This window comes from Pithys albifrons, chromosome 18 (genome assembly GCF_047495875.1).
Source record: "Pithys albifrons albifrons isolate INPA30051 chromosome 18, PitAlb_v1, whole genome shotgun sequence".
NCBI lineage: Eukaryota > Metazoa > Chordata > Aves > Passeriformes > Thamnophilidae > Pithys > Pithys albifrons.
In genome coordinates, this window is record NC_092475.1 from 8,585,309 (window position 1) to 8,609,092 (window position 23,784).

Consider the following 23,784-nt stretch of genomic DNA (forward strand, 5'->3'; position numbering starts at 1 on the left):
AAGTAAGAAAGAAAGAGAGAGAGAAAGGAAAATGCACCCGAGGACATCTCCAGTCCCCCAGCAGTTCCACCCTCGGCAGCGCTGGGCTCTGACTGGGAACACTGCTTGTAAGTTTGGGTAACATTGCATGGCCTAAGCACAACAAGAAAATAGGGTCTAATGATGTGGATAAGTTTCATAACTATATGAAGAGCAAAATGAACAGCGACGGGAGGCTGCAGGAATCACCGTCACGAGGGACAGCTGAGACAAGATCTAACGTCGATCTTGCCTGCAACAACTTGAGTCATGCTGGTGCAGGAGCTCGCTCACCCAAGAAAATCTATTTTAGGGTCTCATAAAAACAGCTGAACTGCACTGTATAAATTAAAAAGCAAACGGGAAATCTGTGTTAGGACCAACACTGCCCTGCTCACAACTGCACAGCTCCTGGGGGAGCAGGGAATGTGTAACACATGTCAGGGAGAGCTCCAGCTGATGGACCCGCAGGAGGCTCTGAGCTTGAGAGTCAAAAAAAGCAGAATCCCTCTTTCAGTAGAAAACATGTTTTGCTTAAAGAAACACTAGAAATAAGCAACAAATTGCAGATTTGTCCCGCAGCCCATTGCTGTTGGTATTGGAGTGTAAAGGAACAAAATCGAAACCTCTTTTGTGCTCAGCTGTCAGAATACAGGAGATTAACGAGTTTCTTTCCTGGGACACAGGGAATCAGAATCTAAAAATTTCACATTTAAATCTGGCCTACCAGGAAAATGGAAAATGCTGAGTAAGATCTGATCATTTACCCGATTCCCTCCACATAACCAGCCTGAGACTGCTCACTTCTTACAGACCTCGACATGGCAGCACACAAGAGGGTATAACACAGCCTGGAGCCCTGGCAGGGCTGACCTGTTCCAGCAGCAGAGCCTTGGATCTCTCTAAAACAAAGTTCTGGCCTGCTACAAACATCTTCCTCCTCTGCCACCTCACACTTACCTGTCACTTGCCCCCAGCAAATGCACACACAAAGGGGCAAACTTCCCTGATCAGAGATTTCTATCTGCAGTCTTTGGAAAAAAATGTCTCAAGAGCAAAGGGAAAGGGGTTGTTCATGAGCCTCTCACCTGACCAGGTCTCATGGGAGCTTCCTGAGCAATGACCGAAATTACCGACATCCAACAGAAATGCTACTTTCTCATGTTTATTCCTGTAAACTACAAACATAAGAAATGCTGAATCATAGAGAATAGAAACTCTGTAAAGAAAAAAAAAACCCAAACACAAACAAAAACTCATTTACAGCTTCCTCCCTTACTTTTTCTTCCTCCCTCCCACTTCAGACTTGGTGTTATTTGCCAAGCATTGGTCATGGTTTGGATAGCACATCTTGCTCTACACGTTCAGAACAGCATGAAGTGCAAAAAAAACCCTAACACAAACACCTCCTCCCCAAACAACACCCAAGCGGCAGCTAAACCAAATGATTAGAGGAAATAAAATGAGGCAACAAGAACTGGCTAAAGCTTCCAGCTTGCTCTTTGCTGGGTTTCTCTTGGGGCTTTTGGTTTTGGTTGTTTTCTTTTCCTTTCTCTGAGTCAGAGAAAGCTAAAACACCAACAAAAATCCTTATCCCTGATCACAGCATTGAGCCTGAATCAGCTGGAATTTCAGCCCTGTGTTTAATCTAACTTCAAACGTGCCTCAAAAATAAAACAAGCTACTTCTTTTTAACCTAGTCATAAACTTTATTAAAATTGTTCATTAATGCTTCAAATGTAGCAAGAATGCATAGATCCCAAAATATACATATGTATTTTCTTATAGAAATAGATTATTCTTTATAATAAAAAAAACTGTAGGAACATCTTTAACAGATTACTCAATCCATGACTGACAGTTACACGAGATTGCATCATGTACACAGCATTCCCAGCCATGCTTAAAGGATTGCATCACTTTGCCCTTGCTCTCCTCTCGCTCTTTTAAATAACCCCAGCGCCCAGCAGCCTGCAGAGCCCGCCCGGGCCGGGCCGGGGTCCCTCCGCGCCGCCCGCCCCGCAGCCCCGGCCCCGCTCCGAGCCCCGCGCGGCGGCGGAGCCTTCCGCCAACACGTCGATAAAGACAAAAAAAAAATCCAACAATAACAACACAAGTTAAAACCAACCCCGCCCGCCCGCCCGCCGCGGGCTCTCGCCTCCCCTCGCCCCGGCCCCGGGAGCGCGGGCCGGGAACCGGCGGCTCCGCTCGCCCCACCACCCGGCCGGGGGTCAGCAGCGAGGCGAGGAGGCGAGCAGGGGCTCGGGCAGCTGTTTGAACAAGTTCCTGAGGGTGCTCAGCTCCCGGGAGAGCTGTTCCACCTTCTTCTGCAGCCGCTCGTTCTCGGCCGTCAGTTCCAAGACTTTGTGCTGCGTCTCCAGGTTGCGCATTTTGGCTTTGTCGCGGCTCTTGCGCACCGCGATGTTGTTCCTCTCCCGGCGGAGCTTGTACTCGTCGCTGTGCTTGTCCACGCACTTCTTGGGCTTGTTCTTGCCCGCCGGGGCGGCAGAGTAGCCTCCGCCGGCAGCGGCGGACTTGGAGGACTCGGAGGGGTTGGGGGTGCCGGGGGGGCTGGAGGAGGACGAGGTGGACAGGTTCCCGCTGCTGCCGCTCGGCACCGACTGGTAACCCAGGTAGGAGCGCACGGTGCTGCCGTAGGGCGAGGACATGCCCCCCGGTCCCGGCCCGGCGCCCCCTTCTTCCTTACGGGGCCCTTTGCAAGAGTCCAGGGTCTCGAAGACCGGCTCCACTTTGGTTTCCACGATCTGCGGCGGGAAGCAGCCCGGCAGCCCCCCCGGCTTGTGGCTCTGGCTGGCGCAGGGGTGGTTGTGCCGGGCGAGGCTGATGTAAGTGTAGTCGGGCTTCTTGCTGCCGCCGCTGCCTTTATAGTCCTCGGCAAAGAGATCGGAAAGGAAATCTTGTCCGGCGCCGCTGCTGCACGGAGGCTCAAAGTTGCCCCCTGCTGCTGCCGAGGGAGGCGGCGGCTGCGACGCCAAAGGCTCCAGGTACGGGCTGAAGTCGATGGCTCGCTCGTGGTCCCCGACGGTGAGCTCGGTCATGGAGCGGCCCCCGGCCGCCCGCGGGTGCAGCTTGTTGAGAGCAGCCAGACAGTCCGCCTCGTAATAGAAATTAGCCACTTCCATGGATTTAAAGGCGGGCGGCTGGATGGGGAGGCATGCTGCGTCCCAGGCCACCAGGCGTTGCATGAAAGCAAAGGGGGATGCGGGGAGGAGGAAACGACGCAGGGGGCCCCCCCCGGCAGAGGGTCAAGCTGCCGCCGTCGGGGTGGGGGGCTCCAGACCCTGCCGCAGTCTCTGGCGTGGGCACGGCCCCGCGGCGCTGCCCACCCGGGCTGGATCAGTCCCTGCGTCGCGGCGGGGCTTCACCGCTCCGGCAGCTGCGGCGGGGGCTGGCGCGTCTCCTCCGGACCATCTGGTTCTGGGTCCCGTGTCCTAAAGTCTCTGACTTAGGAAAGTTCCTTTCCTCAGTTATTTATAGGGGCGGTGGATCCCATAGCAACAGGCACGTCACCGCCTGGCCGCCTGCCACGCCGCACGCTCGGCAACTGCTGGCCCCGGCCCCGGAGGAGGCTCCCGGGGCGGGCGCGCCGGTGCGGGGCGATGCGGTGCCCGCCGGACCGCCCACAACAAACCCGGGGAGGGAGCGAGGGAGGGGCGGCTGCGGGTCCGCAGGTGCGGGAGGTTGGGGCTGGCCGGGGACAGCGGCGGGGACAGTGGCGGAACAGCGGCGGGGACAGCGGTGGGATAGCGCTCGGCCCCGGGGGCACGCGTGTGCCGGGTGCGCTGGTGCTGCTCCCGCCGTGCCGGCCGGGGCTCCGCTCGGACACCGGAGAGCGGGGCAGTGCCCGGGGCTGCGCACAGAACCCCCTGCGTCTCGTTTCACCCATGGGGAAATCAAGGCAGGAGGGATTTTTCCAAGTTGTTTTCGCAAAGCAGAGGGAAAGCTGCGAAACAAAGGCCGGTCCCGTTACTCTCCATCCCGTGCTTGCTTTAGTAAAGGGCACTGGCAGGCAGAAGTGTCCGCAGGGACATGCACAGAGCCGTTTTCCAGCCGTGAGCCCCGGGCCGAGCGCTGGGGAGCTGGAGAAGGGCACGGCACTGCCCCGGGTTCCTCCTCGCCCCTGCCCAGCACAGCCAGCGCTCCCTCCCCAGCGCTCCGGGCAGGGATGGGGCCCTCAGAGTTTGCCCTGGTGTATTTACTTTGCAGGATATGGTGCAACTGTCAGGGTACACAGGCAGCAGGGGATCCGCACATGAAATCAAAGGGGATCCACTGGCTCAGGAGGAAACAGAGACGTGCAAGGGAACGTGGAGCCCAAAAGTGTTTCAATTTGCGGGGTAAGTTTGGGAAGGAAGACTGGATCTTGATGTCCGTTTTAATTAAAGACACCCACCTTGGGAATCAAACTTATATTTTCACTCTCTTAACTCCCACATTTACCTGTCTACAAGCTGGTGATTCATCCCCAGAATAAAGGACATTAATTTAAAACAAAACATATAATTAAAGGAAGTAGGAGTGTCCTCGCCTCAGTAAAGAAGGCCCAGCACTGCAGGGAAAATGACACTGCCTCTTAGAATAATGTGAAGCAATCCTGCGGTGTGGGAAATATTGTAACGTTAAGCCAGAGGAACAGGTATTGCATTATATGATTCAAACAGTCAACTGTTCTTAATGTTCAAACCTCAGAACTCTGAAAAGAGGAAGAATTCAAGAATCAGTCAGTGGATCATCAGACTTTTAAAATATTATTTTATTATTTTTATTTGCATTTTCTTTTCACGTTTTAATAGGATTTTTTTTTCCATAACAAAAAGCCCCCTAACATGTTTTCAAGCTTCAAATATTTCTAGTTCCATCTTTATCTACCAAGTTAATCTTTGGTGAATGCACCAGAGATTAAATTGGAGCTGGGCCTGGCCAGAAAGCTGGGTCTGGAGGTTGTATTTGGAGCCCATACCTTCATAAATACAAACATCTGTATTGGGTGCAAATACTGGCAAGTTGCAGTGAGCCAGGGCTTGTTCTTTTGGCTGTTTACTCCCTCATCCTGCCCCTTTATCCTGCATTCTGATCTGGCAGTTACATCCAGTGGCTGCCCTAACTGGCCCTTCCAACCGAACTCTTAAAATCAGTCTCATGTGCTTCCTACCTCCAACCAATCTCAGGGACCCACAGGGAGAAGGTCTCCTGCGTGGTGACCGGCTACGTGCGTGGATAGTCTCTTGGCCAGTTGTTGGCTAAAACCAAATTCTAAAACTGGTTAGTAAAATTCCTGAACAGCTTTTCAAGATACTTTTGGAGATCTAAATTTGCCCTCTTCAAATTCCTGCCCTATTCTTTGCTGCTCTGCAGCAGAAAGTTGTATTCCTGCCCGGGCTGATCTTCCCAAACAAAATAAAATGCCTGTGCAACTGTCATGTGAAACAGATCCTATCAGGGATGGTGTGGCCCACACCTGCTTTCCCGGCCAGCGCTGAGTAATCCTGCAGTCACCGGGATCACATGGCAGCTGGGTGGTAATTCAGGTTGGATGCCCAACCTGTCCCCTCCTTCCCTTCTCCCCTTCACCTCCCTGCTGTACCTGGATCTCTTTAAACTTCCTCCAGCTCACCTCAAATCCCAACATCCACTCTCATGGAGCCAACATCCATTCTCAGCTTCTCATGGGAACCTTGTTGGCGGGACTAACCACTTATCCAAAACTCCAGCATTCGGCAGGCAGGTTTTGAGCTAACTCTGGTCTCTTTTAAATTGTTTCTGCACTTGTCATAACAAATGCATGGTGAGAAGTGGGGATTTTGAGATGAGAACAGGTGCAAAGCAAGGCTCGCACCACAGGATTGAACGGAGGTCTGGGCACACCGAGCTCTCTCCCCGTGAGTTGGCCTGGACAGATGTGCATAGGCTGCTAATAATTGTCCTGGCAAACCTTCTCAGAGATGCTTTTGATAGGAAAAGAGATGCAGACATTCCTGGCAAAGGGATTCCGGCACTGGCAGCAGCCCTTCCACAGCTTGTCTCGCAACAGAGCCATTTTCAACAGAAAAGCAGCACTTCTGTGAAAAGCTCCTTCCTTCTAGTGATTTCATGAATTCTTCTTTTCAGAACTATTCAGCTGAGGAAGGAGACAGCATAACTCACAAATTACTTAGTAAGAACATAACATTTTTGAGAAAAAAAGTCTGATGCAATAGCATCCAGATTCCTCTCCCTTCATGTGTGAAACAATGCAGACATGGGGAGGGGAACAGGAGGAGATCAGCACAGTGAAAAAGTGGAGGAAAGAATCTCATCCTCACTGCTCCACTCTGTCATGAATTAAATTCTGCCTTTTGTACTGCAGAAGCCACAACTTTCCAGCTCTGGGCTCAAACCTAAAATAAAGCATTGCAGAGGCATTTTCTTCCTGGAAATTGTCTTCTTTTCCAGGATTTCTTGCAGGCTTTCCATTTCATGTGCTCCAGGTCTACAGCAGCTGTCCCTGGAATGACACCAGCTTTGAGCTGATGGCTCAAACACCAAAGTGTTTATCAGAAGGGTTGTGGACTGAGGGTCATACCGTAGAAAGAGGCTGGCTGAAATTTCTGATGCTTCTTGCTGCAGTATTGTCCCATTTATTATTTCCTTTGCAATAGCTCTAGTTCAGAGCTGCATCACACTGAAGCTGCTCACTCACAGAGGTGCAGCACAGAGGGGCAGAGCCGGGGCACAGGGAACAGAAGGTGGTGCCAGAGGTTGGCAGCTGCAGCAATGCCCAAGGTGTTGTGGGCAGTGTGTTGGAGGGGAGCTAGAGGAGAACGTGAGGGGTTCCAGAGCACAGTGTCCCTGCAAACAGGCTGGGAGAGAGCACAGAGGTGTGAGAAGGTCTCTTGGGGGTAGGAGGGAACTTTGCCTAAAAGACTGACTTAAGTAGAGTAGTGTTGCAATAAAGGCTGCAAAATAGAGAAGTAAAATTGAAATTCATTTCTGAGCATGGCGAGTGCTCTTTTTTCCTTTCCTAGCCCCAGGTCCCTCTTTATTCAGCCGCACTCTGTGCGCCAACAACAACTCACAAGTTGTACCTGGCAGAGGACAGGTTTGAATCTATTGCTCTCCACTTGCTGTAAAAAACCAGCACTTACGAAATGTCAGACAGGGACAATGTCTCAACTTGGAGAGAGGTTGGCTGTCCTTCCGTCTGCCCCAGCTCTTGGGCCAGGCTAGAGCCTTTGCCTCATGCTAATATAAAAAGCGATTGCCACATGCTTTCCCTCTCCTGAACCCACAGCTGGGTGCTCTGCCTGGCAGTCCCAGGGCCTGGAGCTCCCTGGCGGTGCCAGGCCATGTCTTCTTCACTTCTTTTGTTCCAGACCAGAGCCCTCCCCCCGGTGCTCCCTCACCCTGTTCCCATGTGACATGGTGATGCTTGGGTTTTGTTGGTCTTCTGCTGATTTTCTGCTCACCTCTGACCCCGCAGGCTTGGTCTTTGCAGAGCTGGGTTGCTCAATCCCCCTTTATCTGCACGTTGCTCTTTGCCCTACCAAGAGCTGTGGAGACGACACCTGGAGATTGGCACCAGTGGGACAACATGAGCAAAATACCTTCCCTGACCAGACAGAAAATTTTCCAGAGCAAATTTGAGGTCAGAGGACCCACTCCGTGGCTCTGTGAAGGAAAGAAAGGAGGGAGAGCCAGAGCACACAAAGGCCTGTGGAAGGAACAGTGACAGAAGCCACAGTCTTGTGTCCTGCAAGGCAGAGGAGTCCATGCTGGAGCTGTTTTGCTGGCAAAACATGGGCAGTCTGAGCAGGGACAGGGAGAGGTGGTTCTGTGTTTTATGAGTAGCCCATTTCCTTGTGTTCCAATAAAAATGGCAGAGAAGTTGCTGTCCACTAACTTTCCAGAAGTTCTCCACAGTTGTCTTGACATTTCCTAGATAATCACAGTGCCCTGGTCTGATGAATTTGTTACAGATCATGTATCAATGATCTCTAGTGTATCCATCAAGGGAAGAGGAATTCTATCCTTCTATCCTATCTGCCAAGTATCAGCAGCTCCCACTAACAGAACGTGGTTATTCATTTAGGAAGTTTCTAAAAGGAAGGGACTCTTCCAAAGTCCTGAGACTGCAGGACAGCTGGAACTCCATGGGTTGTACGGCCAGGGGCAACATAAACCAAGGAAGTCTGAGAGGGGACTGAGCTTAAGTGAAGAATTAGACGATTTTTCTTTATTAAAAGCATTAAAGGTCTGTGCTGTACACCGTACAGCTACTTGTTTTCCATCTGCTCTCGTCCTGTGTGCACCGCGGGGAAAGCGGGGCCGCCCGGGAACGCGTTGGGACCTGTCGGCTGAGTCCTGGCACGGCACAGCGCCGGGGCCGGTCCGTGCCACCGGCGGGCTGGGGGACGGGGACGGGGGCGGTAACGGCGGTGCCCCGTCCTCGGTGCCTGTCACTTCCCCTCCTCCTCGCCGCCAGCCTTGGCCGGGAGCCGCGGGAGTGGCTGTCCCAGCCCTGCCACCCACTGACACTTTCCCATGCCGGCGAGAGCCCGGCGAGATCCCGCTGTGCTGCCGCGAGCCCGGGCGGGCACGGCGGGGCGGGGCGGGGCGGGGCCGGGGAGGAGCCCCGCCGTTCGGGGCTGGACGCGAGCCTGGGGCTGTCCCCGTGTCCCGGGCGGTCCCGGCGGGGCGGGGGCGCAGCGGGGACGTGTCGGGATCGCGGGAACCGCGCGGGTCCGGCCCCGCACCGGGAAGCACCGGGAACAACCGAGAGCACCGAGCCCGCTGCGCGGCCCCGCCCACTGCCTTGGCCACGCCCCCATAAGCGCCACGCCCCCAGCCCAGCCCGGCCGTGCCGTGCCCGAGCCTGGAGCGACGCCTGACGGCGAGCGCGGGGAGTGCCCGGCGCGTTCCAGCTATGTCCACGTGGGTTCCAGGTGCGTTCCAAGATGTGTTCCCGCTGTTTCCAGGCGTGTCCTGGGTGTGCTCGAGGCGAGTCGTGCCAAGCAGAGCCGGGCCGAGCCAGTGCACTGCCCCACCGCTCCTCCCTCCTCCCCAGGAACCGTACCCAGCTGTGTCCCGAGCGTTGGTTTGGCTCCAGGGAAGGATAAGAGCTTCCCTGGGTGGCCGTCACATCCAGGTGACAGTCGGGGACCCTCCTTTCCCTCTGCCAGGTGTGTCCGCAGACAGTGTGGCTTTGGGCCAGGCAAAACTAAGACAAAACCACCATTTCCCAGGAGAATTTGATAACCCACGCAAAGCCAAACTTTGGTAGCAATTTGCTTTTTCTTCCTCCCAAAAGCCTTTTTGCCTTGACAAACCAAGAGCACCGACACACCTGGAGGGCACTGGGAAAGCACTCCCAGGAACGTGCCTCAACCAGAACTGGCTGTATCTTCTGCCTTGCACATCTGTAATGGGGACACAGGGCAGTGGATCTCAAACCCACAAAGTGTCCTGGTATCCCCCAGATGAGTAACTTCTGTGGCAGCAGTAAATAATTTTTAGTTCCCAGAACTTTTCAGATATAGATATCTATATATATGTAAAAATACAACGAGTCAAGGACTCACTGAATTCCTGAGCAGTTATTTCAGTGCTGGTTTATCTGCTGTTCAAATAAATCTGCTGCAGAAACTATTTTTAATATTTTTAATGTAGTCCTTGGGTACTGCTGCTGGGGGTATCCAGGCTTTCTGCCGCACGGGGATCTGTTTATTTGGGAACACCGAGCGCGGGCGGGTCACCAAAGACACCGACAGTGGGTTATTGTCACGGGGCCACGCGGGGGATGCTGCAGGAACGTGGCTCATGTGGGTGGGAGGGCGGCCGGGCCCGCCCCGACCGGACACACTGGGATCGCCCGATGACCACCCAGTGACCACCCTGACCGGACCGGAGTCGCCCCGCCTGCCCCACATGGTCCCACCGCTGGGCTGTGCCACCATGCCACCAACAGCAAGGTAAGGTTTCGGAAAGCAGCATTCCCCGCTGCTACCTGGTGTCAGGAGAGGGCCAGCAGCATATCAGAATGGCTGCAGTGACTACACTAACAACTGTCCCAAAGATTGTAAGAAAACAAAACTTAAACACCAAATTTAACAGATCAATCTTAACACTGATTACTTGGTGTAGGAAAACTGACAGACCATTTGAAATCTCTGCCTTGGCTGGAAGCTCTTGTGTTGCAGATCTGTGCTGAGCCCAGGACGAGGACCTGACTCCATGCCGGGACAGAGCAGGGCAGCTGCAGAGGGACTGCCGGGCACAGTCCTGGTTACTGAGCAGTGGTCAGGCATGTGCTTCAAGATTTCGGCTGCTAGTGCTATCACTGTACTTTCCAGCTGACTTATACAACATTAAAAAAAGAAGAAGGAAAAAAAAAAGTCCAAATTAAAATAGTGCCTATTCCACAGCAGTGGGTGTCCAAGGCCCATCAGCACGACGCTCTGTTCAGTCCCCCAATTCCTCAAAACCATGGACCCAAAAATATGCTGAGACCATTCGGTGAGCCCAGACTGCACCTCATTGGAAAGATGCACCAGGTGCTGGCAGTGAGGCTAATGCAGTAGGGCTGATACTGTGGCAGCTTCTGGGATGGACAATACAACCAATGGTCCAATGTGGCTTCGCACATTGTGCTGCAAAGAAAACCGAGCACTCTCTTCCAAACATTGTTAACCAGATCAAGGAGAGGAAGGGCATCACCAGCAACCGTCGACAGCAATACTGTGGGGGGTATGCTCTCACCAGAGTGGAGAGGACATGCATGTCCAGGGCATCTGTCCCGGGTCAAGGACAGGAGACTCCTTAAACAGCTATAAGTATGGAATGGCAAAGGGAAGGGGAACAGGCCTGACAGCTCAGCTTTAGTAGTGTCGCTGGTAGGAACCCATCGGTTGCTGGGCTGAGGACCCTGCTCGCCCCTGGGCCACAGTTTGGCTCACTAGGTGGGAGAGCGCAGGACCACTCTGGATAAGGGTGTCCAAGGCTTTCTGTACACTGGGGTTGTCAAAGTTGATACCAGAAGACACTGGCCTTTGGGCAGGCACACTGCCAGGCGCAGGGAGGCGGGTTTGGTGCTGGCCATAGAGTGGCTGAGGTTGTGGTGGAGCCCCAGGCCTCGGACCCGCATTTCTCGAAGGGCCCGGGAGAGCAGGAAGCTGCGTGCTTGGAGTCTGCAATCTCTGCTGAGCCTGGTTTAAATTCCCAGCACTCATCTGTGCTGGCCGGGGCTGCCCACCGGCCAGGTTAGCAAAGTTCTGGTTGGGAGTGCTGCCTGAAGAGCCCGCAGGGACCGCGGGACTGCTGTTTGCTGCCGCAGCTGCTGCTGCTGCTGCCCCGCTGTTGAAGAGACTGAGGATTTTTGCTTGAAGCTCCTGCTGAGGATTAGAAGAGGACACTGGAACAGAAGGAGTAGAGACCAGAGGCTGTGAACCCTGATGAGCCTGAGAGCTTGGAAGGCTCGACTGACTACCCAGTGATGATCCTGAAGGTGCCCCCAAAGGCTGTCTTGACATGGGTGCTGAGAAAGAAAGGAAAGATGGTTAAAGCTCTGCAAATGTCCTGGAAGGGGCATCTAAAGAAAACTAGTGAAACAGCTACCAAAGACACATCAATGAACACCCACCCTGTGATCAGAACTGCACAGCTCTGGAACCCAAACCACTCTGCAGAACTGTGTGTAACAGTCCAACCAGTTATGGTAGTCCCATGGTTGCCCTGAGAGAATCCAGTATGGTCTTCCACATGAAAACTCTGAATTGTCTCAGGACTCCCAAGGACATGTCCATCTCAGTAAAATTACGCTCTCAGACTCCTCTGTGGTCCCGGGGACTCTTCTCTCTCCTGCGCCAGCTCCAAGGGCCACAAACCACATGATAAACCTTGTCTGGGGCTGAGAGACTCACCCTGCAGAGATTCAGAGCTGCCCCGCAGTAACCGTTCCTTTCGGTCTCGCAGGTAATTAATGACTTTATCTATCTCCTCAGCAGTCAGGTAACGATTGTCTGCCAGCAGGTTCAGGAGACCCTGGATCCCGGGAGGGTGACCTCCTCTGACACCCTCCTCCATGGGGGGTGGGCGCTCCCGCTCCTGCAGAACAGCTTCGTCTGCCATCTTGGCAGCCTGCCGGGCGATCTCCTCCCGCTCCTTCTCCCGGGACTCTGTTTTGTAGCGCTCGTAATTCCTTGCCACCAGCACCATGGCATCAGCCTGGGGCATGTTGCGGTGTTCTGCACAAGGAAAGGAATGCTCTGAGTGACCTGAAGCGATACTGATGGAAGTGCTGCTCCTCCTGCCCAACAGCACAGCACAGTCAGCAGCAGGCACTGCCCAGGGAGTGCAGATTTGGCAACTCCCCAGGCACATGGAAACAGTTACATTTCCAAAGCCAACAAAAGGCTCATGGCTATCGCCCAGCAAGGCCAGACCCTCCTTCCACAGCCGAGGGCTCCAAGCAGACATCCTGTCATCCTAAAAATGAGGGAGTCTCAGCTGTGTTCTTATTACTAGAAATGGCTGCACTGCTCTCAGAGATCTCCCAGAGCAGTGCAGCTAGTTCTCGCACCAGGGTCCATGCCTTCCCCTGAGACAGGAAGGCAGGCAGTGTTAGGAGCCAAGAACACAGATGAAATTCCCTCTTGGCAGGAATTAGACAGCACTTTTGACAAAGGTCAAAAGAGTATTACGGGAGCTTGCAGATAATGATATTTACATTTATGACACCATGTCAAATCATTAATAATTACTTATGTGACAGCAAGAATGAACTTTGTCCTGTGTGATTCTGCCTGAGAGAAAGGTTCGGAATGACCATGAAGTTCACAGCCTGCTGAGAACTCAGTACCTTGTGGGGTGCCAAACATGATGTTAACCGTGCAAGAGCGGTGAACTTGGTGCTGCTGGGTGATGACAATGGCAAAAGGAGACCCTCCTCTGCTCACATCGTCCAGGGCTTGTGTCAGTGACATCTCTGTGTTGAGGAAGATCAAGTCCACCACCATGCCCAGATCCCGCACCTTCCGCCCCACAGACTCCGCGTACTCCCTATCACAAAGCAAGGCCAGCAGTTTAACACATCAGTCACACTCAGAAACAGAAACATTGCCACATTCACCCTCTCCACCACCTCAGATTCGCTTTTCTGATGACTTGCCCAACTTCATCATGTTTACCAGGACACTACTAAAGCAATTCCATTACAGTAATACAAAAGCCCTTATTCTGATCTGAATCGGTCATTTCAGTTTAACTGAAATAAATTACAAATCAAGCCTTAGTTTAGCTGAGAAAGTGTGTTTGCAAAGGAATTTACACTATTATAAATTTGTTCACACATACGTGTGTTTAAACTGAACTCATTAAGGGAAAAAACTTACTCCTGCAGAAGTCTAAGGGGTACAGAGCAGAGTAGCCAATCTACAGAACTCTGTTACTCCTGCTATGTTCAGTATCTCCACTGTTCAAATGTGCCTCGTTCTTTACTATCCCACCTTCTTCCAGTAGCTGCTTTTTGCTCTGACTGTCAACACAGCATCTCTGGATCCACTGCTCCTGTATCAATCCTGCAGACTTCCACTTTCACGCACAAACCACAGCTAGCAAGGCTCAGCTTAAGATTGCCAAGGGTTTTTTTAAGCTTACTATACTCAGTACTAAAGCTGCAATACTGATGACTGCACATGCAGTCTGAGGAATTCGGTCTGCACGCACCCACACCTTGGGTCAATTTAATGCTTTTGCAGGCAAACACTGTAGTGGTCACCAGAAGTGTTCTCCCTTAAACCAACTGTAGCTTTCTGGGGACTCTAAAGCCATATTTCTCAAGAGCAACCTGTAAGACAAACAGCCTCAAGGCAGGACTAAATTTAAATCCGTTCTCTTTTACCATGTAGTAACAAAAGTGGTTGTAAGTATTTTCTTACTTTGTCTGTTTATTCACCACTATTACAGAACAATCCACAGGTCTCTCTGCATCAAAACGTCTCTTGATTTCCTCGTAGTACTGACGGTACAGCTCCTCCCGGCGCCGCTCCTCGCGCTTCAGGCGGTCTGAAAGGAGACACAGAGATAGAACAAGTGATGCCCTTTAGACCTGCTCAGAGGGGCACAGAACACCACGAGGTTGCCACTGTGGCATCCTCTGCACCGTCCCATTGAGGTGTTACAGGTACTCACCCTCTGAATTCACTGGTGCTCTATCAAAATGGTCCTTGTAGCGGTCGTAGTAAGAGTCGTCCTTGCGCCGGTAATAGTCCTCAACACGCATATAACGGTCGTAAGGTTCATCTCGTCTGCAACATTCACAGAAAGAGCAAAGGTTTCTGTGCTCCAGCACAATCTCACTCAATGACTTTGGCCACAGAACCACACACAGACCTTCCCCAAGTTTAGTACCTGAGGTACCCATGCACTGCCCACATCACAACTGTCCCCAGCCAGGGCGATTTCCTTAAACACCTGACACCACTCAAACCAGCACAGTCAATGTGGCAAAAACGCCAATAAAAACGTGGTGGTGGCAAATACAATCCCATGGAGAGTACCTGTACAAAGGGTCTCGAGGATCTCTCATGTCCCGTGGATCCCTCACATCTCGTGCCCCTCTCATATCCCGCGGATCCCTGTATCGGTCATACAGCGGCTCCCGTGGGTCACGAAGATCTCTAACATCACGCGGGTCCCGCAAGTCCCTGGGGTCCCTGATATCCCGTGGGTCTCGCAGGTCCCGTGGGTCCCTGTGGTCTCTGGCGTCACGCATGTCTCTAGGTCGGATGTCTCGAGCATCTCTGGCATCTCGCCCATTCCTGCCATCCCTGCCATCTCTGGGGTCTCTCCGTGGGCTCCCCCGAAGAGGGGAGCGGTCACGTCTGGCATCTCGGCCATCCCCATAGGCGTATGGGTCTCTGAGGAAAACACCAGGGAAATTCCATTAGCCTGCTAACGACACTAGTATGGTTATCCCTACATCTCTTACCTGAGGTGCCACATCGACCCTTCTCTCAGCACTGAATCCTCCCTCCTAACCCACAACAGCAAAAATTGCCCCAAAATTGTATTTTTGAAGTAGTCTGGAGAAGGCTCTTCTAAAGAGAAAGCTCCTTAATGAAGCATCACTAGAAGTGCAGAGCACCTGTAGAAGAAGTGAACAGGCACTTCAGAAACCACCATTTCAAGGTCTCTGTCCTCCAACATCAGCCACAGATCACCCTTCAAACACGTTCTGCAAATTGTTTGAGAGAATTTAAGGTGATATAGGTTACTATCCAAAAATATGTGATAGCCAGGAGCATTCAAGGGCTCCATTAAATTCATTCATCAATGATAGCAGAACAAGTGAAGTATTTTTGGCGTATGATTAAAAGAAGAGCAGCTTCTGTCCAAAGACACTGCAGGTTCCACATTGTGGCTGGGTTTGTGTTGCTGACAGAAAGCAGTGACAGCTACTGCCATGTCCTGGATTTGAGGGATAATTCTGTAGAAAACCAGCCTTATGATGCCCCGTGTTAAGAGGGTACCAAACCCAACCAGCACCACATCCTCAGGAGCCACAACAGGCTTCTCTGTTGGATCTGAATGATTCATCTCATTCAGACTTTGTACTGCACTGTCTTCAGAGGCAAGAAGAATAATGTTCCAGTCTTCATCTTTTCCCAAAACATTGGGAGTTTTTCCATGTTGTATTCTATTATCCAGAGAAAAAATGTAACTTCTTCGTAGTCAAAGCCAAACATAAAAAAACTTGCAGAGACACCACTGAGCTTCATGTGTTTCAAATATTCTTTCCCCAAAATACTGACAAACATCATCAAAAAACCCATCTTTTTCAATCTTTTTATTTCCCAAACTTGACAAGACTTTTACAGTTCTCAACCAGCCTAATCTAGTTTATGCAAGACAAAGCAGAACGTAAGTCTGCGCCCACTGCAGTGCAATCACGCAGTGCTCACCTGGTGAGAACAGCAAATCGGATGTCCCCAAGTTCAGTGTCAGGCAGAGCAGAAAGGAATGAGATGGAGAGCAAGAGTCTGTGTATGGACTTTGATGACAGACATCCAGCTGTGCTGGGGGCCCACAGGAGTGCTGGCATTCTCTGTTTGCATACCAGATACAAGCCAGGACAAACTAGAGTTGCCACTGTAGCCTTCTCCCAAGAGAGACACACTGTTTGCAGACAAACTCCCTCAGCCTCTTGAACAGGCAAATCCACTTTTTGTTTACGACCTGCATTGAAACTACATCCCATGAGAGTCATGGTCCCCTTCCCCCCAGATCTATAATAACCAATGGCAGAAATTCCTGGGAAACTTGACTTGCTCAATGGATACTGAGTATCTGATCTTTCCATAGCTGTGAGACCATTTTAGCAAAACAGCCAGATGCAGGGGAATTGTTTGGCATATGACATTTATTCTGCTGGAGTGGAGGTGACCAGAACAAGCCATGTTTGTTATCCGCAGAGACAAAAAGATCCAGAATGAACAACACACAACTGTGATGGAAGCAGAGATGTGGCACAGGTCCCCTCGGCCCTTGCATCGGTCTGGCTGCCCTGCATGAGGGAGGTGGCAGCACAAGGACACAGCTTCTTCAACGCCTCAGTCACCATGATCTGACTCCTGCAGTGTTGGCACTGCTGCCGCATCTGCTCAGGGCTCGGTACTGCCAGCCTGGCAGCAGTGCCTGTGGCACAGCATGGGGCTCTGCACCCCGGCATGAGCAGCTCTTGTGCCCAGGCCACAGCACGGTCCAGTCCATCGTCCACAGCCATGGCCACAACTGGATGACTGTGAGCTCATCACCACACATGCCCAGGGTGCTGCTTGGGACCTGGTGCCAAACACATGAGAAGCTCACTGTGCCTGCAGTGCCAGCTGGAATGCAGTGCCTGTCACAGCAGCATCAAAGCCTTTGGCAGCTGTGGCAGTAGTTCAGTCCACAGTCTGGTGCCCACAGCACCACGGCTCATGCACCTCCAGTGCTCCTTGGATTCACAAAATGGGCATCTCACATGCAGGATGACACAGGTTCTGATGCCCATGGCATCAGTGCCTGCTGCTTGACCCTCTGCAGCGTGGTCAGAGGACCAACACTCTTGGCACGGGCGCCTGCCCCTCAGCCCCACAGCCCTGCTTGGCGCCAAAGACTTGCCATCAGTGCCTGCTGCTCATGCACTCCCCGGGTCCTCACGCCAGCACGGAACACACCTGATGCTTCCCGGCCCAAGGCTTGTGGCATCTGTTACAGGAATTCCAGCTGTGTGCCCAAAGCACTTCCTGGGCCTGACACCCACTCACTGGTCTCTACAGGCACATTCAGCCCTGTGCAGGGTGAGTGCAGCACATAAAGAATCCTAGACCATGCCAAGAATTGAAGTTACTCATTCTCTGGGCTTTTTCTTTGGTGCAGATGTCTTGTAAGTTGCAGTTGTTTCTCACTTTTGGTAATTTAACAGGTCAAGTTAGTAAAGCACACCAGTCAGGGGAGGTTGATTATCTCCAAGTTCAACAAGAACCACTCCTTTGTGTGGAAAGCTTTACAGTACAGGCACATGGGGTGGATGCCTTATACCAAACTACACCACAGCACATCTTCATGCACAGTGTAATGCTGAGGCAAGGAAAGTGAAGTACTCATCCCGTATCAGGTCAGTCCATGTCTTCTCTTGCCTGTGACTTCCCACCCAGAGAAGGTACAGAAGCTGCACACGCTGTGCCCACCAAGGGGTGGGATACCAGGAGAAGCTGGAAGGTTCATGTCAGTGACTGCACAGAGAGGGCTGTGGGGGCTCCAAGCACAGACAACACAGGCACAGGCAGGACCACGCAAGAGACATTTTGCTCCGTCTTGTGCTTCGTTCAAGTGCTCTTTTCCAGCCTCATTCCAGCACCGGAAGCTTTCAACACCAGAAGAGGCGAGGCCCCGAAGTCCTCTGCAGCGTTCCCAGTGCTGCAGCCCTTGACACTCCTTGGATGTGCATTGGCTTCTCCGATCTGGAGGCAGGAACAAACACCAAGGGTACTCTTCCTCACAAGTCTCTTACAGCCTGTGCTGCAAAACCCAACGCTTGGCTGCAGGAACATCAGCAGACACGAGTTTCCCTCGTGCCTCCCAAGGTGTGAGAGCCAGGAGGGCTCCCAGAGCTGGAGCATCGCTGTTTGACTGGGGAAGTGGCGGTGGGGAAGAGACACAGACATTTAGCACAGACCACTGGGCTCACGCCCGGCCGGCCTGAATTCCTAGGACAACTCACTGCTTCCAGGTACTTTACCTTCGTGTTGGACTGGACCTTGATGAAGCCTTATTCATATTTCTTCTTTCCACTGCTTTATTAATATCTGTAAAGAATAATCAACCCATCTGTTCAATGCTATGAAACAAAAAAAAAGATCATCAACACAATTCAAGCAACTTAAGCTCAACAACACCCAGATGGTGCAAGAAAATCCATTCAGCAGAGAGACATTGTCACTTTGACAATTTTTTATTAAGTTTAGATAGTACAACATAATGAAAATTTCATGGATTTCTCTGACTTCAAAATAGGGTGGACAGCTTTGGGTGAAGTTTTAACCCTGCATGTTCAGGCCTACATCCAGACTCTTCATTCCATAAGAGAACCTCTTTCTTCTGCAGTCTATGAGTGAGCAGAAAGCGACTCATGGACTCTAGGAGAAAAAGCAGAGTCTGAAAACCTCCCAGAAAGGTATGATGGCCAGCACAGTCTTAAGTTCACAGCCAGTCCTGTTCAATGGAACATGCCACTACCCTTGTTGGAAATAATCCAAGGGTTCTCCAGTGGCCTTCCAAGGGACTGCTGCAGTTAAGGAGCCCCCACCACTGAGGAATGGGATCTGAGAGCCTGGAGCACAAGCTCCTTGTGAAGCCAACACGGTGCATTCAAAACACCCCTGCTAACATGATGCAAACTGAGGCAACAGATCAGAAATTTGAGAACTGGTTGGCTTCTCAACATCTCCATGAAAAACTCCATGAAGTGAAACACAAAGAAGTAAGAGAGCTGAAGACACAGAGTCTTGTTCTCAACCACCAAAAGTGAAGTTGCCCAGAACTGGCAGGGCCCCACACTGTTCTACTGTTAAAAAGCAAAGTCTCCCATGACAGCTGACTGGGGATGAAAGAATGCACTGGAGTGGGGCAAGAGCAAACAGAAGTGACTTTGAACACTTTACCAAGAGCCTTTTAAGGAAAAGAACAAACCAAACCTAGGCCCTATCTGCTCCCTCAGAATCTATCAACAATTAACATTTCTGATGAGTTATTTACATTAACTACTTTCAAAGCCCTTGCAAGAGAATAAACATGCCACAATCTCTTTAGGCAGACCCAGTCTTAGCATCTTTTCTAATTTCTCAAACTATGCTTCATTATTTTCAAGATTAAAATTGAAATAAGGGATCAGGTCTGGTTTTTTTCTCTTGCCAATGAAGCAGCAGCACATTCTCCTTCTCTGGGGGGAGAGAAGAGAGTGCAATTGGAACATGAACTGCTACAACTGCAGCATAACAACATTCACCGGACCCCAAAGTATCTCTCCAGGATCAAACACAGCTGCAGAATCTTCTATCACAAACTACATCTGAAGGACATTTATTCTCCACAGTTTTACTCACTAAAGATATGAAACTTCTGTGCATCTCTGGAAATACTTCTGTAATCCTACACTAGAGTTAAAGTCTCCCAAAACCTTTTACCTTGTTATGTTATTAGCAATTATATTTAACACTCAGGCTGCACAGCTGAAGTATCTGTTCTCTTTGCATTTATCTTTTAGTTGATAATTTTTCCCCTTAAAGTCAAGGGGTTATCTTTAATCAAGACACTAGCTGCTTTCTTTGGTTTAAGATTACTTTTATTTTCTGTTTTAAGATGCCATTGCAGAAACCTATTACGATTGTTACACTCAATACCATACATTTCTTTCAAATAAAAGTATTTAAATCTGCACAAAAATATTTTACTAGAAGAAAAAAAAAACTTTGGCAGGGATCCTTCTCTTGTGCAAAATGAAGAGATTTAATAACACTTTATTTAATGTGAACAGCATTTACAAGTATTTGAACACTGACAAAGCTTCCGGAAAAAAACCCAAACAAAAAGTCTTCTATCCTGAAGGATTTTGAGATGACAAGGCCACTGTAATCACACTGCAACCTTCTGAACAAACACAGGTGACAGGAGTTTCTGGAATCCCATTCCTATCTCAAGTGCAGTAGTGGCATTGAACTAGTGCTTATCTTTTAGCAAAACATCCAATTCCAATTTAAAAGTTTTCAGAGCACAGAAACCACCATAAATCCAGCAAGTTACTACAGAAGCCAATTACTCTGCTGTTAGAGAAAACCATTTATTCCTATTTAGGGAATTGTCACACCTATGCCTACTAAAGCTCTCTGATCTCCACGTCTGTCTGTAACACAAATCACATCACTCCTTTCTCTCCTGAGGCCTTTGCTAGTTTTGTTCTTTAACTCTAAACCTTTTTCACATTTCTCCAAGGCTTCTCCAATTTAACATTATCCTTTTTTGAATTCAGGCAAACTAGAATTGAACATGATATTCCAGCAGCACAAACCCACAGGTACCAGAACCTCCCTACTGACACTCCTGTGTTTTGTACAGCCAAGGATGCCCAAAGCACTGCCTGGGCACAGACCCTCCCTTTCTGCTTCACTGAAAGCTCAGGTCTGTCTGCATCCAGTCAACAAGTTCAGGTCCTTTCACAATCACTGACCCAATCTTCATTATTTCATTCTATTTCAAAAACATTATTTTCTCTCCAAGTCACTTATAAAAGCACTGTATGGTCAGAAATTAGTTTTTCCAGACCATGACTCAAAGAACTGAGAAACTCCATCTGTGTTACAACACTCTGAAATCCATTTAACTCTGGTTTAACTGTTCTGGTTTCTTATCAAATCAAACACCTTCCAGCAATCTCCATGTCTGCTACTTCGAGCTACAGAGCTTGCAGTAGGGCAGGACTAAGTTAGACACTATTTATTTTGATTGGCATTAATCAATTCCCTTTCCAGCAGTGTCAGGTGAAAGAATCCCTCTGTTTCCAGACTCATCCCATTTACGCTATTGGCTCACTTGCAGCACTCTACTGGCTCCCTGGAAACTCCCTAGTTTTCCAAGGCTTGTGGAAAAACACCAGTAACAGCCTAGGCAGGTCTGCACTTCACTGAGCCTCACAGGTGTTAATTCTTGTGAGAGGTCTAGTTTTGGTATCTGCAGTTTTACCTTTTTTGTTTTGCTACTGAAATGGAAATTGTATTAAACACACCTCCTGCCTCTTCAAAAACGGTGCAGAAACATTAACTGGTCCTCTCCAGTCAGGAATTTTATCATTTCCAGTCAGTTACCCCTGAGCTTCTAAAACAGCTACAGCTGTTCCTGTTTAAGCCTCTACACTTGGACAATGCTGGACATCGTTTCTTCCCATATCCTTCCATTCTTCTTGTCTATTTGTGCCATTTCCATCCCCAGGCTCCTGTTTGTCACTGCACACACACCTTCCCACAGGATACTATTTATTGCTCCTTTCATTCTTTTCTAAGGAAAACTGTTTTTCTTCAAATTAGCACAGGCTTATGTGAAAGTAATTTGTTTTCCTTCCATTTAGAAGATTACTCGTGGATTTCTAACTACTCATTTCCATATAACTCTGCTCCCAGCACATGTAGCAGAATTATCTTTATGAAAATGTCCTTTTTAAAGTAATCAGTATTTATAGCACTGCTCAGCAGGCTGGTTCCACAGGGGCAAAAATCCCAGTGAAGGTTATTTATCCAACCAGTCGCTGAGTGCTGTGACCAATTTCTCTGAGCGTGTCAAGATGAAGCCCAGTTTTGGTTTATAAATGTTATGAAACTGTGCTGGAGGTTTCAACAGTTGCTGTCCAGGCTTACTTGTTGCAGATTCTTACACAGGGTAACAGCTTCCCAAACAGTAACATAAGGATTCAGAGGTAAGGCCCAGGCAGCAAGGCGAGCCCCACAGGGCAGGGGAAGCACAGCAGGAACTCAGGAGGCAAATCCACACTGAGTGATGTGAGACTGAGGCGGGGCGAGTCTCAGAGAGCTTTCAAACAAAAGCTCTTTCTTTCTTTCTCTCTCCCGAACGCATGCTGGGTCAGGGAGCGCGGAGCAGTTTCCTTACCTAATCTATACCCTTTATAAAGGCGACCCTTCTCACCGTCCAGAGCGGCCTGGACATCTTCTAGACGGTCATACTGCACGAACCCATAGCCATGGTACATGCTGAGGGCTGCAAGAGTCAACAGCAGGGCAAGAGCGGTTAAACCACGCCACAGGGCCCACCCACACCTAACCCGCCAGCTCAGCTCCCAGAAACCACCAGGGAAAACCTCCTGGGAAAAATAATCAGATCTCAAAGGCTCTGATCAACTCCCTTCTGACAAGGTAGTGACCAAAGTACAGCCCGTGAAGTGACCAAGATTTGATTAAGAGGCTAAGAAGTCACTTGAAGGAGCGTTGTAACATCACACTGTGACCTCAAGAGCTGAAACACAGCGGACATATTTGCATTTTGTTTGAGCTGGACTGAAGGAATCGCTTTTCCAGAGAAAACTCAGGCAGAGGAAGTTATCATTAAAAGGTCACTTTTTAGGAACAACATTAGTCACTCCTCTCATCATCATCAAATAGCATTTGACAAGCATGAAGTGATTTATGTCTGACTGAAATCCCTGCCACAAAAAGCCATAAGATAATATACTAACCCCTGATTTTGCCATATTTTGAAAATATCTCTTCCATTTCTTCACGAGTCATGTGGTCTGTGGGCAAATTGCCGACAAAAAGTCTTCTCTCTAAATCCTGAGGGTTGGTGCTGTTAGTGAAGTCGCTCTGTTTGATGCTATTGCTCTTGCGTCCTCGAGCCATTTTGCTTTCGTTCCAAATCCAACTCTTCGCAAAAAAGAAAAATGGCCATGCATATAATTTCAATCCATGACATTAAAATTAAACTGGAACAAGATTAAACTTAACATCTTAGCAGACTAGAAGCCCAACTGGGTCTGCTTGACGCAAACTTCACTCCAGAGAAATCTTAACACGAGGGACACAGAGGGCAGGCAGAAACAGTCACTGCAGCACTTGGGTTGAGCTTTTCTGTCACACCAAAAGGCAGCAAACCTAATTATTTTGCAGACAGGTTTTAATGGTTTAACTCCAAACTAAGGCATAAATAAAACCTAATTTTCCACTAAAATGCCTTAACTTCAAGCTTTTCAATACCCCATTGTTGTCACATCTAGTTCTTCAGTTCACTGGTAAGAACTGTTGACATTTATGCAATATTTTAATAAGGAGAAACACTCATTGTAACTTTGCACAACAACCCCCACGATTCCAGTAAGGCTTGGAATGAGGCATCAGGAAGTACTGAAATGCTCCAAAGTGACCATACCTGGATCACTCCACTAAATGTGAAATCTCAGCTTTCCAAGCACAGCTCCTGGCCCGTATCCCTATGAGAGCCCGTCCTTGTCCCCAGGGAGACTCAGCTCTCACACCAGGCGGGTCCACAGCTGGGAATTGAACCACTCCCAGGTAAATCCTACACCCTTCCTGACCTCCCCCATGCAGGAAAAGCTCATTTCCTCAGCCCAACCCCCTGCACGCAGCTGGAGCAGTCAGCAACATCCACTGCACAAACTCACCCAAACAATGACAAAGAAAGCCCCAACAAACAAAAAATAACAAACTAATA

At 50.0% G+C, this 23,784-nt stretch overlaps 1 protein-coding gene across 1 annotated transcript; it reads right to left on the bottom strand.

Moving 5' to 3' along the window:
* Positions 1-1,170: 1,170 nt before the first annotated feature.
* LOC139680550 (uncharacterized) lies at positions 1,171-22,979 on the bottom strand. The gene is made up of 13 exons (XM_071573251.1): positions 22,793-22,979; positions 22,210-22,317; positions 18,296-18,362; positions 14,571-14,930; positions 14,203-14,318; positions 13,950-14,076; positions 12,872-13,071; positions 11,934-12,257; positions 10,898-11,548; positions 9,696-10,021; positions 8,290-9,190; positions 3,550-3,889; positions 1,171-3,282 (listed from the first exon to the last, which is right to left on the bottom strand). The coding sequence occupies exons 1-13, from the start codon at positions 22,953-22,955 to the stop codon at positions 2,250-2,252; spliced, it is 4,716 nt and encodes a 1,571-aa protein (XP_071429352.1). The 5' UTR covers positions 22,956-22,979; the 3' UTR covers positions 1,171-2,249.
* Between the last annotated feature and the right edge of the window lie 805 nt (positions 22,980-23,784).

Excerpts from the sequence above, each read along its gene's own strand:
- LOC139680550 (XM_071573251.1), bottom strand. The coding sequence starts at position 22,955 with ATGGCTCGAGGACGCAAGAGCAATAGCATCAAACAGAGCGACTTCACT. Across the intron at positions 18,363-22,209 it reads TTATAAAGGGTATAGATTAG|ATATTAATAAAGCAGTGGAA; the intron begins GTAAGGAAACTG and ends TATTCTTTACAG. Across the intron at positions 9,191-9,695 it reads CCTGGATACCCCCAGCAGCA|AGGGAAAGGAGGGTCCCCGA; the intron begins GTACCCAAGGAC and ends CACACCTGGCAG.